Source organism: Palaemon carinicauda, chromosome 18, assembly GCF_036898095.1.
Source record: "Palaemon carinicauda isolate YSFRI2023 chromosome 18, ASM3689809v2, whole genome shotgun sequence".
Taxonomy (NCBI): domain Eukaryota; kingdom Metazoa; phylum Arthropoda; class Malacostraca; order Decapoda; family Palaemonidae; genus Palaemon; species Palaemon carinicauda.
The window spans coordinates 110218676-110236175 of record NC_090742.1 but is presented as its reverse complement, the minus strand read 5'-3'; the positions used below and the strand labels follow the sequence as shown (position 1 = coordinate 110236175).

Here is a 17500-nt window from a genome sequence, read left to right as displayed (position 1 = left end):
AAATAGTCGTATGTGTATTAATAATTAACTAATTTTATGGAATTTGTCATACCTCGAGATATAAATATACATTTTAAGGAAATACAAATTTAGTTTTGAAAAGCCTTTTTCTTTTTTTTTTTTTTTTTTTTTTTTTTTTTTTTTTTTGACGTGGTAACTTTGACTTGAACGACTATTTTAAACGGTGTCGGCGACAATTAATTTTCCTGAAACTAAGTTGAAATAGCCCTATACTTATTAATACTCATGGATTTTGATAAACGTTGGCATTATTTGAGATATTACTATATATTTTAATAAAATAACAAAATAGTTTCGGGAAAGAAAACTTATTTTTACTTGTAAACTTTGACCTGAACGACTATGCTAAGCGACGTTGACGTCAATGAATTTTCCTGAAAATAAGTAGAAATAGCTTTATATTTTTTACTTAGAAATTCATTTTTTCAGCTTGGTGCAGTTTGACATATTGACATACATTTTAAGGAAATATTAACAAATCATGAAAAAAATATATTTTTTAAAATATAAAACTTGACCTGAAGTACCACCATCTCAAACAAAATTCCCGAAGACGTATTGTGACATGGCATTATAAAAAAAATGGCTCAAACTTTTTTTCTAAATACAGTAAGAAAATAATTTTCAAAAAATATGAACAACTACTAACAGCGGGTCTGTGCTCATAACAAAATCAATCATTCGAAACACCTGAACATCCAATGTGAACCCATTTATGCCTCTCAACCAATCATATCCTGAAATTTTGAAATACACTGCCTGAAAACTGAAAGCTATGTAACTAAATGGTGTTGAAAACACACTACGTGTAGTGAAAGATTCTATTGCTCTACTCTTAGAAGCACTAAGTATAGATCCAGAAAATATTGCTACAACTGAATATCATTGGTCAAACAAAACTCGTAAAATTACGTAAAACAAAAGACACTGAAAATTTGGGCTAATGTCAATGGATATGAGGATGCTTCGAACATAAATCATTATGAAGAGCTTTCCTATGAGGCTTTAACCCATTTTAATGCCGAACAGAAGGTCAATTAAAACGCATCAATATACTTTCATTTTCACACCCGAGAAATGTGAAAAGTCAAAAAGTGGAATTATCAACTGCAACACATAGATTCACGTTGGATGTTCAGGTCTTTCGAATCATTGGTTTTGTGATGATCACAGAGCCACTTTTAGTATTTGTTCATATTTCTAATTGTTTTCTTGCTATATTTAGACGAAAAAAATGTGTAAAATTCTTTTGATAATACTGTATGACAATAGGTCTTGAGGCATTTTGTTTGAAGTGGTAGTACGGTCAACTTCTATATTATAAAATATATATTTTTTTATGATCTGTTAATATTTCCTTCAAATGTATGTCAATATATCAAACTGTATCAAGTTATAAAAAAAATTATTGCTAAGCAAAAAATATAAAGCCATTCTACTTATTTTTAGGAAAATACATTGACGCCGACATCGCTTAAAGCCCCCCTGACACTTGCACGCATTTGTGGCACGCACTGGCACGCATTGTGTCGTGAACTGGCGTGAACGATGCGGGAACTGGCGTGAACTTGACGTGAACGGTGAGTGGCATGCGTGCCATGAGTACTGAGAATTTTGAAATGTTCAAAATTTGTGGCACGCATTGTCACGACAAAATTGGCGTGAACTTGTCGTGAACGATGCGGGAACTGGAGTGAACAGTGCGGGATGATGCTGGAGGATGCGTGCCAGTGCGTGGCAATTAAATCAATGGATTTATCCCTACTTCCTCATAATCATCAAAGAAAAAATCCTGTATAATGACAATATATTCTTTTACCTCTCCCCTTTCCTTATTTAATTGAGAGAGAGAGAGAGAGAGAGAGAGAGAGAGAGAGAGAGAGAGAGAGAGAGAGAGAGAGAGAGAGAGAGAGAGAATAAGCTTCAATATATATATATATATATATATCTCTCTCTGAGAGAGAGAGAGATTAAGCTTCAATATCTCTCTCTCTCTCTCTCTCTCTCTCTCTCTCTCTCTCTCTCTCTCTCTCTCTCTCTCTTGGTATTATTATCAGCAAGGATTTGAAGTTCACCAAACAGAGCATGAAAGCTGAAAAGAAAGCACAAAACATAATAGGTTACATAAAGAGACAATTCAAATACAGAAATATAGACACTGTAGGCCTACTACAGCTGTATGCCTATACAGATACACCATTGAATAAATACATTTCAAATTCATCTATTCCACTCTTTTATAATATATTAAAAACTTTTCCTTTATTCTCCTACACAATCTACAACTTTACCCTTTGAGTAAGTCTATCGGCAAAATTGTTATTCACACTTACACTAACAGAGGCCTAGGCGCGAATCTAAGGAATTTGCACTTACTTTTTCACTAACTTTTACCCCCTGCACTCCTTTATCTCTCGGGAGAGAGAGAGAGAGAGAGAGAGAGAGAGAGAGAGAGAGAGAATTATTGATTTTATAACACAAAAAGAGGACAGAAGTTCTTTAATCCCTTCATGAGCAGGTGTAATACTTGAGAGAGAGATATATTTTCTTCATTTTGCTTGTGGTTTATTGAATGTGTATACACACACAAACTATATATATATATATATATACATATATTTATATATATATATATATATATATATATATATATATATATATATATATATATATTATATATATATATATATATATATATATAAACAAACAGGAAAAGTTACAAAACTGAAAAAAGTTCACAACTGCCATTTAAATAAGGTCGACTAAAGAAATTTACCCTGGCGAGAGACTTCAATGCTCACAGGGCACCTAACCAACCTAATATTTTTAGAGATATCTTTTCTGCCTCAGTTTCAATGATATTAGTTCACAAACGATACAACAAAACTAATGAATGGAATAGTCATCTTTCAATTAAATTCTAAGATAATGTAAAGTGGGTTCAAAATATCTGATCATCATATAACTGCCATAAAATATTATTTTTTCAGTAAATTATAAAGCTTAAAAATTATTCAAACCAGTTAATTACCTATAATAATAATTAAATAATAAAATATATACTAAATAGAAGTATAATTGTTACAAATATCTATAAAGATAACCCACACATTAATACAGGGGATATTAATCAAAGATTAGCACAAGAATACGCTTTTGATAAAAATCATGTAGGAAGCCCCGTCTTTATATATGATGTAGCCAAGTCGTGAACTGGAGTGAACGATGCGTGAACGATGCGGAATGATGCGGAAAGATGAGTGAACGTGTCGTGAACTTGTCGTGAACTAGTCCTGCCAATTCGTGCCATGTCCTGAACGTGGCGTGAACTTGTCGTGAACTATGCTTGAACATGTCGTGAACTTGTCGTGAACAGTGCGGGAACCTCCCAGTGCGTGCCACAAAAGTGGCATGCACTGGCATGCATTTTGAGTGCCAGTGCATGCCAGAAATGCATGCAAGTGTCAAGGGGGCTTAACATAGTAGTTCTGGTCAAAGTTAACACGCCAAAACCAGCTTTTTCAACACTATTTTGTTATTTTCTTAAACTTTATTTATTAATATCTTAAAGCATCTCATATGTTATCCAAATCAATCAAGTATTAATAAAGATATACACATATATATTTTCAGGTCAATTTTTAGGTCTTTAGTTTTACCCTGAAATCTGGATTTATATGATCCAACAGACGAATATAGCCAATAATGGAAGGCCACAATCTATCTGAAGTATTGAAGATAAACGTAAAGTGGGCGAGCCATCAATTTTTCTTATAATAATCAACATGCAATATTGATGTAATCCTCACGCTAATCTTATCTTGATTTTTTTTTCATTATACTAATATTTACAGATGGTTGAAATCAAACCTTTTACATTGTATTTATGAAAAAGTATATGAAGATTTTCTTAAATAGGTTTTAGCCCTCAACCCCATATTATCGGCCTCAACCCTTACCACCGAATAGGTGTGATGAAAAACTGTAACTAAATATTATTTTTAACGTTTACATATAAATTGATGCGATTAAAGTAACTAATAATCAGTTTATAAAGCAACGATATTTAGATATACTTTCAAAACTGACTTTAACCTGAATTATTTTCTATCATGAATGATTTTGAAGCTGCACGATTGCAAATTCTCCTTTTCAATGTATCAAATTATTCTCTTTTTCTAACTCTTTATTTTAGCCTCAAAAATACTTTATAGTAAGAAGAGACTCATTATTTCCGAATATAATTGTAGAAAAAAAAATAAAAAATAAAGTAAAAGCAATGAATCGCTGTTAGAATAATTTCAGAGAATAATCTCGTAAAATTTTACTCTGGCTTTTATTAGACTATTGGTGTGAGGTGAAAACCTTGAAAAACTCTCATTGTACGTATTCCTTGTACTATGAAATCATGTTTCTTTTATTATATTGCTCAGGTAAATTCCTATTTGGAACTATCTAACCAGTATCTCTAGAAATCAAAACATAAAAAAGAACCGACCCTGTCAATTGACAATAACTGTCTTTTCGGGGTTAGATGTAGACAGATTTCCCTGAGCTCATTTATTTACATTATACCTCTGTTTCAGACGATATTTTAGTTACCTGGAACCATGGACCTTTTTGTGTTCCCTTACACCGAATCAAGGAAAAATAATCTGCTATTGTTACATCGGATTAATGAAAACGTATCGTGAAATATATTATCAAAGACAATTTTATTTTTTATTTTTTATTTATTTATTTATTTATTTATTTTTTTTTTTTTGCCAAACAGGCAACTAGATAATCAGAAATCAATTATAACAATCTGAATTACCTGCCATTAACTATCTCATCGGGATAGTTTGATTCTATGCTCATCTCATCCTCGTCCACATTCCTTCCCTCCTCACCTCTTACTTCAAAGTCTTCATGAGGGTGTTCTAGTTCTTCCATCTTACGCTGTTCTATCATAGCCTTAGGATTTGGCTGTGTGTCCTTGGTTTAGCTCGCGAGGGCGTCGACTCGACGACTGAGCTTATCAATAGCTGATAAAATTTGGTTTAAACTCTTTTCCTGGAAAACCAAACGATTTTCATCTAGCTCATACTGTTCCGTTTTAGGGGATTCTGCCAGAAATTATATAGATTCATCATTACCGTTATTGTTATTATTTGAATATTTCCTGCGAACAAAGATTATGAGAACATTGTCTTGATAAAGGAATATTTACAGAATAAAATGTTTACTAAAAAAAAAAAAAGATAATACAGTGGCATAATAATGAAAACTGGAAAATTAAAAAAGCAAGTTCCCAGACAGCCTATCAGTCTTTTCTTAACAGTAAATTTCCATGCCACAGTAAAGAAACCTTTAGACTCGTTGACCACATTTAGTGTCCTTTAGGTGTTAGAGTTCTGAGAGTTGTTAGTGATTGTTACTGTCACCGTAGTAGTGATCGTAATATTAAATGGGTAGTAGTAATAGTTGATTTTTTTTGGGGTAGACTTCTTTCTGCGATGGTGGGAATATTTTGGGCTTTATCTGGTCTAACACATAAATCATGCTTTCTGAGATGAAGGTTTACTGTACATCTCAAATGCCGGAAGAAAACTCCTTGGTTTTTAAACATTTTAATAACTGCAAATCAGTATCAGGCATCATTTTTAAACTAAGGTTGATTGATTATAACATTTCCCTGTGATTCTACAGCTGTATTGGAATTAAGAAAACAACCAGTATCAGATTTTGTTAGAGATTAATGGATAGTTTTTGTAACATTATATTAATCAGTCCATGCTGTTAACAAAATCAAAAAGCTGAACCAGCTTCTTAGAACATAAGAAATTATAGAATATGTGCACCCAACGAACCTAATATATTTATCATCAAGGCCTGTCTACGGTTTTCGGACTTGTGTCCAAGAAATCTCACATTCCTTGAGCCTAGAACCATATGGTTGCTCCCCCACCACAGCCAATGTGTGTGTGAATGTTTTATCTTAATTATCTATTTAATCACTTAGTGCAACTAGTCTATGCTCCAGTGGGGATAGCTTCACTAGCAATTTAACTTAATCTCATTGCTCCTTTGTTCGGATTAGCAGTTTATGTTGCACTATGCGTATTAGACCCGAGAATGAGTAAACTGGCGTTATTTTAATTACCTGATTAATCACTTAGTTCAACTGGTCTTTGGTCTTCCATGGTTCACTTTGCTTGCAATTTAACATCATCTCAATGCTTCTCAGTTCATGCAAGCAGTATATGTTGAGCTACGAATGTTAGCAGCATACGTGAGTAAATTAACGTTATTTTAATTATCGAATTAATCACTTAGTTCAACTGGTCTTCACTACACCATGGCTCGCCGTTCTCACATTATTCCATTGCTCCTCTGTTCTGGAAAGTGGTAAATTTTGCAGTACACGTGTTTGCCACATGGGTGAGTAAATTGGCATTATCTTGATTATCTAATTAATCACTTAATTCAACTGGTCTTTGCTCCAAATTAATTCAGACAGCCACCTGTATTCATCATTCTCGGATAATTTCCTTCTCTTCTTTCGCAAAGGCAGTGCGGCCAGCAATATCCTGCCAGTCATTGTGCATTGGGTAAAGGCGTTCCTGGCTGGTAGGCAGAGCATGAGATTTCCGGGAAAAAATTCAGATTACTTCCCCCTGGTCACCTACCATTAATAATTATTGAGAAGGACTATTGACTGGTTGGTTGCCATGGTACGATCATTAAATCTTCAGACTTGTTGGCCATGCCTGTAAAAATCTAGATTTTGGGATACTGTTTTGCTTAATAGTTGGATTTTATCATATAATATAACTGGAATATAGAATCACAGATAGAAATATGAATTATATAATAATGTCAAATCAACTGTGCCCGAGCGCAGTGTATGCTGAGTAATGAAAGCAAGATTATGGAATTAATTTTGTCGAAGTTAAGAAGCTTGAGATTTAACACTTTATATAGTTATAAGTCTATTGAAAATCGGCATTCCAATACAGAAACAATTTTGCAATGTCTTCATTTACGGACAATAAAATTCCATATATCTTAATAAGGGTTTCTTTCGGCTGATTTCCTCCTCATAACAAAGGCATTTATATAACCTACTGTAAATATACTTTTCTATTATATTGGCTTGATATGATTTCCGAAAGGCGGTTATGCAAATTTTAAACCAATGTAATTTCTTTTCAGAAAAGTCGTTCTCTCCAATCACATATTTTATAAAAAAAGAAAAAACTAATTTCGCCTCGATATGAAATATCTATTTGAAAGGTTTGCGATAGTCGTGAAAAAAAAAAAAAAAAAAAAAAAAACTTTTAATTCAAAGTAAATCAAGATTGAAATCGATTAAACTTTTGACATTTAATCAACCTCGTATTCTATATCATAGATTAAAGTACTATATCTGTTATTTAGGCATTAAATTTCCATACACCAAGTAAAATTATATAATAAAATGAAAATGAGCCGAGGTTTACGCAAACATCTGCAGAGTCTGGTTTTCATCATCAATACGAAAATCTGCGAGCAGATAAAATTTCCATTCAACGGTTGAAAACTCGTTATTAAAATCAAGAATGATCAAATGATTCAGTTCTTGGAATTCATAATTAGAACCAATTACAGTGTTCAAGATTTTCGATGTTTAACGTCACTATGACCCCTCTGTGGCGCCAGTGTTGTGTTTACATATTGGTCAAAATGTGTCAAGTATTAGTTCGTTACATAACTTACCAATATTAGGATTAGTGCTTGGGAAGTAGGAAAGGACGATAAAGGTGACTACAGCTACCAATATGATATGTTGTTTCCGAAGAATCATGTTGCCTGGAAAAAAACAAAATGTGTGGTGTTAATGGCATCGTATTGATCAGTAAGAAAAATGCTATTATTAAGAGCTTATTTCATTTACCAGTTGCTCTCTCTCTCTCTCTCTCTCTCTCTCTCTCTCTCTCTCTCTCTCTCTCTCTCTCTCTCTCTCTCTCTCTCTCTCTCTCTCTCTCTCAAGCTTCTTGATTATTCAAAAGGGAGTTATCCACATCTGGTTTTATAGCATTGTGTAAATTAGTAATTTATGCAATTTAAATAACTCTTTAACTAATATGAATAAATGGTAAAGTAGAAAATCCTTAGGAAGTTAAAGACATCAATTCTTGACAAGTTTAAATTACTATTCTGGGGAAAAAATACGCCCACTTTATTATCTGCTAGAATTCCTTTATCCCCACTCAGAAAGCTATACATACATACGTGTATATATATTTGTTCCAACACGAATACTTACCTCGAATTACTTCCTTAGGAGGGTCCTTGACCTCTCTCAATCTCGACCAAGATTTCCCGCGCTACCCCCCCTATCTCGCTCCCGATAGTTTCTACCCCCGCCGCCAGGATAAGTCCTGCGGCCCGGATTAGGGCAGGTCACTGCTTTTCCCGGGTCAGGATCTCATTAAGTTCTTGGTCGTGAGATGCGAAACATCTCTCCTCTCGCTTAAACTCTCGATCCTTTGGCGCGTTGTGATCCCACGTGTTCCCAGTTTACGGACTTGTGATTTTTCTGCGATAGTGCGTTTTCGCAAAGTGTTCTCAGTCCGTTCCCCTTGAGTTTATCCAGGGTTTCTGTAACTCGTTAGTGTTGACCCTTCGTGTGCGAACGATGGAGAATGTGCGTCGTTGTCCTGGTCCTAGAGCAGGAAAGTCGTGTGGGGCTTTCCTCTCGAAACCTGAAGTGGACCCGCATTCCCTTTGTTCCACGTGCAGGGGTAAAGTTTGTTCCTCCTCGGACACGTGTCCCGAGTGCGTGAGTTGGGACGGCATTCAGTGGGTACGGTATAGTACAAAGAAAAAGAAGTCGTCGAAGCGTTCCCCCAAGGAAGTGAGTGGCGTGTCCTCCTTACAGTCGGTCAGTGATCGGTCCGACGAAGCCTCGGCCTCTCCGTCTCCTTCGCAGAGGAGTGGGCAACAAGCCCCCAGTGTGATTGTTAGCCATAGTGTTCTCCCCGGTGAACCCAGTGTGAGGGAGGAACCAAGGGCTGGCCCCTCGGGAGAGAACGGAAGGGCCGCGAGTGTTTCGGGCGAATCGGGCCACGTGGCAGGGGATCACGCTTCCTCAGAAGACCCGGTGTGGGGCAGTGTGGCGATCTCAGACTCCCCCCCCCGCCCTCGTGGGCCGGTGCGTCAGGTTCCCCCCCGCCCTCGTGGGCCGGTGCGTCAGGTTCCCCCCCGCAAGAGGAGAACCACGCTAGAATTCGTCGCCCGAGTAGCGATGCCTTCGGGTGGAAGTTACCGAAGACTCCAGGGAGGTCACCGCTAAGGATGGACGTATCCCTGGGTCCCTGGCCTTCTAGCAGGGACAGAGTGGACTCGGTACCCTCGGTATCTACAGCAGTTCCCGAGGATTTCCTCCAGCACCCTGTCTCGGACGGTCGACGGCGAAGGGCCTCCCCCGCGCATCACTCGAGCAGTCGTTACGTGAGGAACGTGGCACCCTCGGACTCTTCGGAAGCAGACTCATCCTCCGGGGGAGAACGCAGGGAGAAACGGCACCGTAAGAGAGAGCGGACCGATAGTGATCGTTCCCGCTCCAGGTCGAGGTCGCGGCACAGTAGGAAGCGCCCACGCTCTCACTCCCGTAAGTACAAGAGGGAGGTCTCTCCCGGTGGCGGCGAATGGTTCTACGTCCCCCCAGGAGAGTCCAGGAAGCACCGCTCTCCAGACTCTCGGTCCAGTGATCGAGCCTCCAAGTTGTCACTGCCTACATACAACATGGAACCGCTCGACCGGCCACGCAAGAAGAACCTCACTCTCAGGCACAAGTCCTCGAGGCCTTCGGTTCACCCCGCCCGGCGGGAGGAAGCGCGCTTCCGTGAAGACAGCCCGACCGAACCAGCCCAGCTGGGTCGGACGCCGAGCAGGAAGGACCGGTTTCCGGGGTCGGGTCTTCCCACCGGGACCGTGTCCTCCGCTTCCAGAACCTTGGGCCAGTCGAAAGGCCTCCCGGAGTCGGTGGCACCCGCCCTACGGCGAGACCCAACCGTGTACGGTGCGCCCTACGGTTGCGGGACGGCCTCCCTGGGACCTAGTAGAGAGCGGCCAGTTTACCACCCGAGCACTGCTCCCCTCCGCCAAGCCGAGGCCTCAGTCGACGGAGGCGAGGCTTCCCCGTTGGAGGACTCCGCCTACAGAAGAGTGGTAGGCCTCGTCAGAAGGATCCATGGAATTCCGGAACCCTCGGCGCCGAAGGTGAATACCTGGAGGTCGAGCCTCTTGAGATATACGCACCGGGACGTCCTTCCGAAGTCCTCTCTGGCCCTGCCTCTCGCCCCAGACCTAGTACTGGGACAGGAGTACATCGACAACTTGGTGGCCAGCAGTGCGGAGGCCCCCAAGTCCCAGAGTGCCTCCAAACTCCTCCAGGGTCTTAAACTACAGGCCAAAGTTTATATGCCGGAAGGGCGGCGCCCAGGCCCCTGTAGAGTGGACCCAGCCGTGGATATCCTAGGACAAGGCGGCTCGGACGAAAGGGCCTGTTCAGCCCCTGTGTCCTTCTCGGCCTCTGAAGCCGGCATGATGGAGGAGATGTCGAGAGACATGATTAACGTCTCCTCATGGCTATACTGGTGGGCCTCCACGTTGGTTAATGTACAGGCCTCCACAGACCCCGACGACCCGGAACAACAAAGTCTCCTGTCAGACCTTCTCACCTCCGGGGGGAAAGCCCTCAAATTTATGGCGTATCAGGCACTCTCCTTGACGGCCAACTGGGTCCTCCGAAAGCGGGACACAGTGCTTTCCAAAGTGTCAAGAAAAATCCCGGACAGAGAGGCGCGAGTGATTCGCACCCTACCCCTAGGAGGCGAGTCCCTGTTTCCGTTGAAGGAATTAGAAGTGCTGATGGAGAAGGTGTCCAAGAGGAGAGAAACCAACGTCCCCAAGCAAACATCCTCCAGGAGGCCTCCTTATAGGAGGTCAGTCTCGGATAGTGCCATGACCCCTCAGGCTGTCCCCAGCTCTTCGAGGAGGGACGCCCCCGCCTCCTCCTGGACATCAACTCCACAGCCCTCCCGCAGGGGAGCTACAGCTTCTGCCAGCTCCTTCAGGTCGGGTTACTCCGCCTCGAAAAGGGGCAGATCAGGCCGCCCCTCTAGGAAAAGGTAGAGGGAGAGGCCCCCTACTCCCGCCCAAGCCTCGGGTTGGGGGATGCCTCAGACCCTATTGGCAAGCATGGAAAACGCATGGGGCGGATGCTTGGACGGTGTCCGTCCTGAAAGAAGGCTACAGGATCCCCTTCATAGCGGATTCACCCCCTCTTATTCCAGCCACCCAAACAGAATGGTTAGCTCCCAGGGACCCGTTGAAAAGGGCTACCCTGCAAAAAGAAGTTGCCTCCATGTTGGAAAAGGGAGCCATGGAAGAAGTCCTTTTCCCAGGGCCAGGCTTCTACAGCCCCCTGTTCCTGGTGGAGAAAGCAACGGGGGGGTGGAGACCGGTGATAGACCTGTCGGCCCTCAACAAGTTCGTCAAGAAGACGAACTTCAAGATGGACACCCCAAAATCCGTCCTGATGTCCTTGAGGGAGAAAGATTTTATGATGACGGTCGACCTCAAGGACGCGTACTTCCAAATTCCGGTCCACCCGTCGAGTCGGAAGTTCCTCCGGGTGAAATGGGGCTCCCAGATCCTGCAGTTCCGGACCCTCTGCTTCGGACTGTCGACGGCCCCTCAGGTGTTCACGAGGGTCTTCGCGACAGTCTCAGTATGGGCTCACGAACGAGGTATCCGCCTCATCAGGTACCTAGACGACTGGTTGCTCCTTTCCAGTTCAAAGGCCCTCTTGGAAGAGCAAGGAAAGGACCTCCTCCTTTTCTGCAGGAGTCTGGGAATCATTATCAACCTGGAGAAATCGAACCTAACTCCATCCAACAAAATGGGGTACCTGGGGATGACGTTGGACACCGTGCAGGGGAAGGCCTTCCCCTCGGAAGACAGGATACAGAACCTCGTCAAGATCATTCAGCCGTTCCTGTCGGGGCTTCCCAGGAAAGCGAAAGACTGGCAGAGGCTGATAGGCCATCTGGTCTCATTAGAGAAGCTAGTCCCCCAAGGGAAGATACGGCTCAGACCCGTACAATGGAACCTCAAGGCTCTATGGTCCCAGACAGGCTCTCAGAAAACATCGATCCCAGTCCTCCCGGACACGAAAGCAGCCTTGAATTGGTGGCGATGCCAGTCGAACTCCCTCAAGGGGATGCCCCTCGGGTCCTGTCCCCCCGAGTTTCTCCTGTTCACGGACGCCTCCAGCCTAGGGTGGGGAGCCCACCTGCGGGAGGAAACAGCAAGCGGGACCTGGTCGGAGACCGAAAAGCAACTCCACATCAACGTCCAGGAGCTAAAAGCAGTACAAAAGGCATGTCTGCACTTTGCAAGTCGGTTGAAGGGAAACACCGTGGCCCTAATGTGCGACAACGCCACGGTGGTAGCCTACATCAAGAAACAAGGGGGCATGAAGTCGAAGGAACTGTGCGACCTCACCGTAAACATCCTGCACTGGGCGGATGAGCACCAGGTAACACTGCTAGCAAGGTTCATCCCCGGGAAAAGGAACGTGCTAGCCGACGGCCTCAGCAGGATAGGTCAGATAGTAGGGACGGAATGGTCCCTACAACCAGAAGTGGCCAGACTCATCCTTCAACGCTGGGGCTCCCCGGTGATAGACCTATTCGCAACAAAGCTCAACGCCAAGTTACCGGTTTATTGCTCTCCGGTACCAGACGAAGGAGCAGCCCTAGAAGACGCCTTCCAGCACAGGTGGGACAACCTGGACGTTTATGCCTTTCCCCCCTTCACGCTGCTAAGGCAAGTGCTCAACAGAGTAAGAACCTCTTCGTCTCTTCAGGCGTTAATAAGAAGCAAGTGTCCAAGAACACTATTTCCTTCTGGCTGAGACAAGTCATCACCAGGTCTTATGAAGAAGACAAGGTGGCAGTACCAGGCACTCCCCGTCCCCATGACATCAGAGGCCTGAGCACTTCCTTGGCCTTTGAGAGAAATATGGCAGTGGGGCAGATCCTGCAGGCCGGCACTTGGTCACTCCAGTCGACCTTCACGGCCCACTACCTCAAAGACTACTCAAGAAAGTCTTTGGATGGATTCTCCATTGGGACAGTCATCGCCGCCCTCCAAGCTGTGTAGTGGCAGGCTGGAAGACGTCCCCAACAGTGAATAGACTCATCCCTACTTCTTCAGGAGAAGACTCAGTAGAGAAGATGTCAAGAGGTAAGCCTTAAATTATAAGCGTAAGGTTTCCACTGCTACCCCCTATCCGCTCTCTGTACCCCCGCATTACGTAGCCCTCCAGGCACCATGGCAGAATGGCTCTCCCGCCTCCTAAAGTATAAGTCTCCTAAGGAAGTAATTCGAGGTAAGTATTCGTGTTGGAACAAATCAAAAATTTTAAGTAATTTTTATTTTTCCTAACATACTTACCGAGAATTACTTCCGGGTAATGGCCCTCCCTTCCATCCCCGAGTGCCATTCTTCCATTGCCGGGTCGGGCTAAACGGAGAACTTAATGAGATCCTGACCCGGGAAAAGCAGTGACCTGCCCTAATCCGGGCCGCAGGACTTATCCTGGCGACGGGGGTAGAAACTATCGGGAGCGAGATGGGGGGGTAGCGCGGGAAATCTTGGTTGAGATTGAGAGAGGTCAAGGACCCTCCTAAGGAAGTAATTCTCGGTAAGTATGTTAGGAAAAATAAAAATTACTTAAAATTTTATATATTTATATATATATATATATATATATATATATATATATATATATATATATATATATATATATATATATATATATATATATGTATATATATATGCATATATATACATATATATATATATATATATATATATATATATATATATATATATATATATATATATATTCATATATATATATATATATATATATATATATATATATATATATATATATATATATATATATATATATATATATATATGCATACATGTGTGTATATATATCTATATACATATACTTATACACATACATATATATTTATATACACATATATATAATCATATGTATATCTTCATTTATGTATGTATATATATATATATATATATATATATATATATATATATATATATATATATATATATATATATATACATATATATATATATATATTAATTTATATATATATATATATATATATATATATATATATATATATATATATATATATATATATATTTCTATATATTCATATTTTTATATTTATATTTATATATATATATATATATATATATTTATATATATATATATATATATATATATATATATATATATTTATATATATAAATATATAATATATATTTATAAATATATATGTTAGGCAGTAGGTTGGCCAGGGCACCAGCCGCCCGTTGAGATACTACCACTAGAGAGGTATTGGATCCATTGACTGGCCAGACTGTAATGCATTGGATCCCTCTCTCTGGTCACGTCCTATTTTTCTTTGCCTACACTTACACAGAATAGTCTGGCCTATTCTTTCCTCATACACCTGACAACAACTAGATACTTGACACTTCTTCACTTAAGGGGTTAATTACTGTACTGCAATTTGTTCAGTGTACTTTCCTCTTGGTAAGGATAGAAGAGACTTTTTAGCTATGGTAAGCAGCCTCTCTAGGAGAAGGACACTCCAAAATTAAACCATTGTTCTCTAGTCTTGGGTAGTGCCATAGCCTCTCTACCATGGTCTTCCACTGTCTTGGGTTAGAGTTCTCTTGCTTGAGGGTACACTCGGGCACACTATTCTATCTTATTATTTTTTTTTTCCTATTGTTTTTTCGAAATGGTGTGTTGGGCAGGCTTAATAGGAGGGCATGGATGCCTGATGGTTTTTTCATGAGGTTGTCTTTTCCTTTTTCTTATTCTTTTCTTCTCAAAACCATCCTTACTGTCCTCCCTTCAGTTGAAGTGGCTATCCTTTAGGGTATTTAGCCTTGCATGGTGTATCGATACCTCCATGTTGACCAGTTTTTCCGCCTTTTTACTATAGTCTATGGGTAGCATCAATCACTTTATTTATAATTCTGTACATATTGTTTTTGTTATAATTCTTGTTAAATCTAGTTTTTAAGTATGATTTTTTTTTTTATTTCTATTAATTCTTGTGCTGTCTGGAGATATTGAGCGAAATCCGGGACCAGTACGTCCTAAATTTCGTCAATGTCGTCTTTTGTATTGCAATATTCGTGGTCTTCATGCAAATATCCAAGACCTTACAGTTGCGTCCAGACAGCATGATATTCTTTTGTGCTCAGAAACTTTGGTTTCTAATATGAGGCACTCATCTGAGCTCCTTATAACTGGTTTTAAGAAGTAAATAATGTTGGAACGTGATGCCATCCCTAGGGCCAGGGGAATTGCGGTGTATATTAGGACCGAGTACCTTGCTTCTCATAAGTCCTGCTATCAATGTGGATGTCACGAGATTCAGGAAATAAAAGTTTGTGGCAGGCATAACAAATTTTATTTGTGTTCAATCTACCGGACTCCAAACGTGGATGATTCTATCTTCGATTGTCTTCTTACCATTATGGCTAGGATACAAGAAGATGATAGAAAAGTTTCTTTTGTTTTTGTTAGTGATTTTAATGCTCACCATAGGGAGTGGTTAAGTTCTATCTCTCCTACTGATTGCCATGGCTTAAGAGCTTTAGACTTTGCCTCTGAATCAGGCTGTGAGCAAATCATAAATGAAGCTACTCACAGGTCTGGTAATTGCTTGGACCTCGTATACACTGACTCCCCTGTCGTTATAACTAGTAAGGTTGGTTCTCCAGTCGGGACATCTGATCATGCCTTAAATTCATTAGTAGTGAAGACTGAGCAGCCTGTCCCTGATATAACATACTCTTGTAAAATTTATATGAAATCCCAAGCAGAGTGGAATGGAATTTGGCTTGATTTTTTTTTTTGCTTGAATTGGTCACAATTATATAGAAGTGTAGATCCTGTTGTCCCTTTGAATGAGAATTTAGTCAACATAATTGATTGGTGTATCCTTTCTCGTGCGCTAAGGTACCGAGTGAAGGAAAACCCGTGGTTTAATGATGATTGTAGACGTGCTTATTTGGAGAAGCAGGAGGCCAATCAGCTTTGGAAGGGTAACAGATCAGATTTGACTTGGAAGAACTATACTCAGCGTCGAGCTTTTGCTTAGAGTTTATGCCTCAACTGAATAGGAGTACAATTTAACCATAAAAGAAACCCTTTCTGGTAAAACTCAGGAACATAAATGGTGGTCTACCATTAAATCTGCACTCTTTGATGAAGATGCAACAGTTCCTCTTTTACTTAAACCAGATGGCTCAGTCACTCACTGTCCAAACGAAAAGGCAACCCCTTTGGCTGATGTTTTTGACAGTAAACAGAGTAATGAAAAACTTGAACTTCCTCATTCCTGTTTTCATGAGGCTAAACTAATTAATTCAGCTTTTCGATCTCGTGAGATTAAAGCTCTGTTGATGGACCTTGATGCCTATGGAGGTGTAGACCCATATGGTATTTTTCCTTTGTTTTTCATAAAATCTACAGATTTCTTAGCTCCAAAGTTATCTGTTATTTTGCACAAGTTAGAAAGAAGAGGAGCTTTTAGCACTTGTTGGAGAATTGGTAATGTTACTCCTCTATGTAAATGTGTTTGTGGTAGCTCAAGTCTCACTGATTACCGCCCAATTTCAATAACTCCCATATTATCCAAAGTTTTTGAACGTCTTCTGGCAAAACGTCTTAGTAGGTTTGCTGAAGGTAATTATCTACTCCCTAGTTTTCAATTTGGTTTTCGTAAAGGCCTTCGAGCATGTGATGCCCTTCTTACAATCTCCAATGCTGTACAGAAATCCCTTGATTGTGGTCAGGAAGTTCGTATGACTGGCCTTGATTTTAGTGCTGCCTTTGAACTTGTTAATCATGAGGCCCTTGTTTTCAAACTGAAACAGTTGGGAGTGGGTGGGTCGTTTCTTAGCATTATTATTGATTTTTTAAGTAATAGATCTCAAAGAGTTGTTATTGATGGGCACCATAGTGAGTATAGGAATGTGATATCCGGTGTTCCACAATCTAGTGTTCTTGGTCCATTGCTTATCTTACTATATACACATGACATGTGGTTTGGCCTAGAAAACAAGCTTGTTGCATGTGCAGATGATGCTACTCTCTTTGCATCAATTCCATCCCCTGAATGTAGATCTCGGGTTGGTGAATCCCTTAATAGAGATTTAGCTAGAATTAGTGCATGATGCAAATTATGGGGTATGAAGTTGAATCCTAACAAAACTCAAAGTATGATTGTAAGTAGGTCAAGGACGGTGGCTCCTCAACATCCGGATCTCAGTATTGATAATGTTTCTTTGAATTTGTAGGAATCTTAAAATTTTAGGT

General features: G+C 40.5%; 1 protein-coding gene and 1 pseudogene across 1 annotated transcript in view; one reads left to right on the top strand and one right to left on the bottom strand.

Annotated features, from left to right (window-relative positions):
* Window positions 1-7858, bottom strand: part of LOC137657486 (carbohydrate sulfotransferase 3-like) — a 21558-nt pseudogene extending 13700 nt beyond the window's left edge.
* Window positions 7859-8683: 825 nt separating this feature from the next.
* LOC137657485 (protein unc-13 homolog 4B-like) overlaps window positions 8684-17500 on the top strand; it is a 113106-nt gene continuing 104289 nt past the window's right edge. The window contains exon 1 of the mRNA XM_068391824.1: window positions 8684-8789. Coding sequence (XP_068247925.1) covers window positions 8684-8789 — 106 coding nt within the window. The remainder of the gene's footprint in view (window positions 8790-17500) is intronic.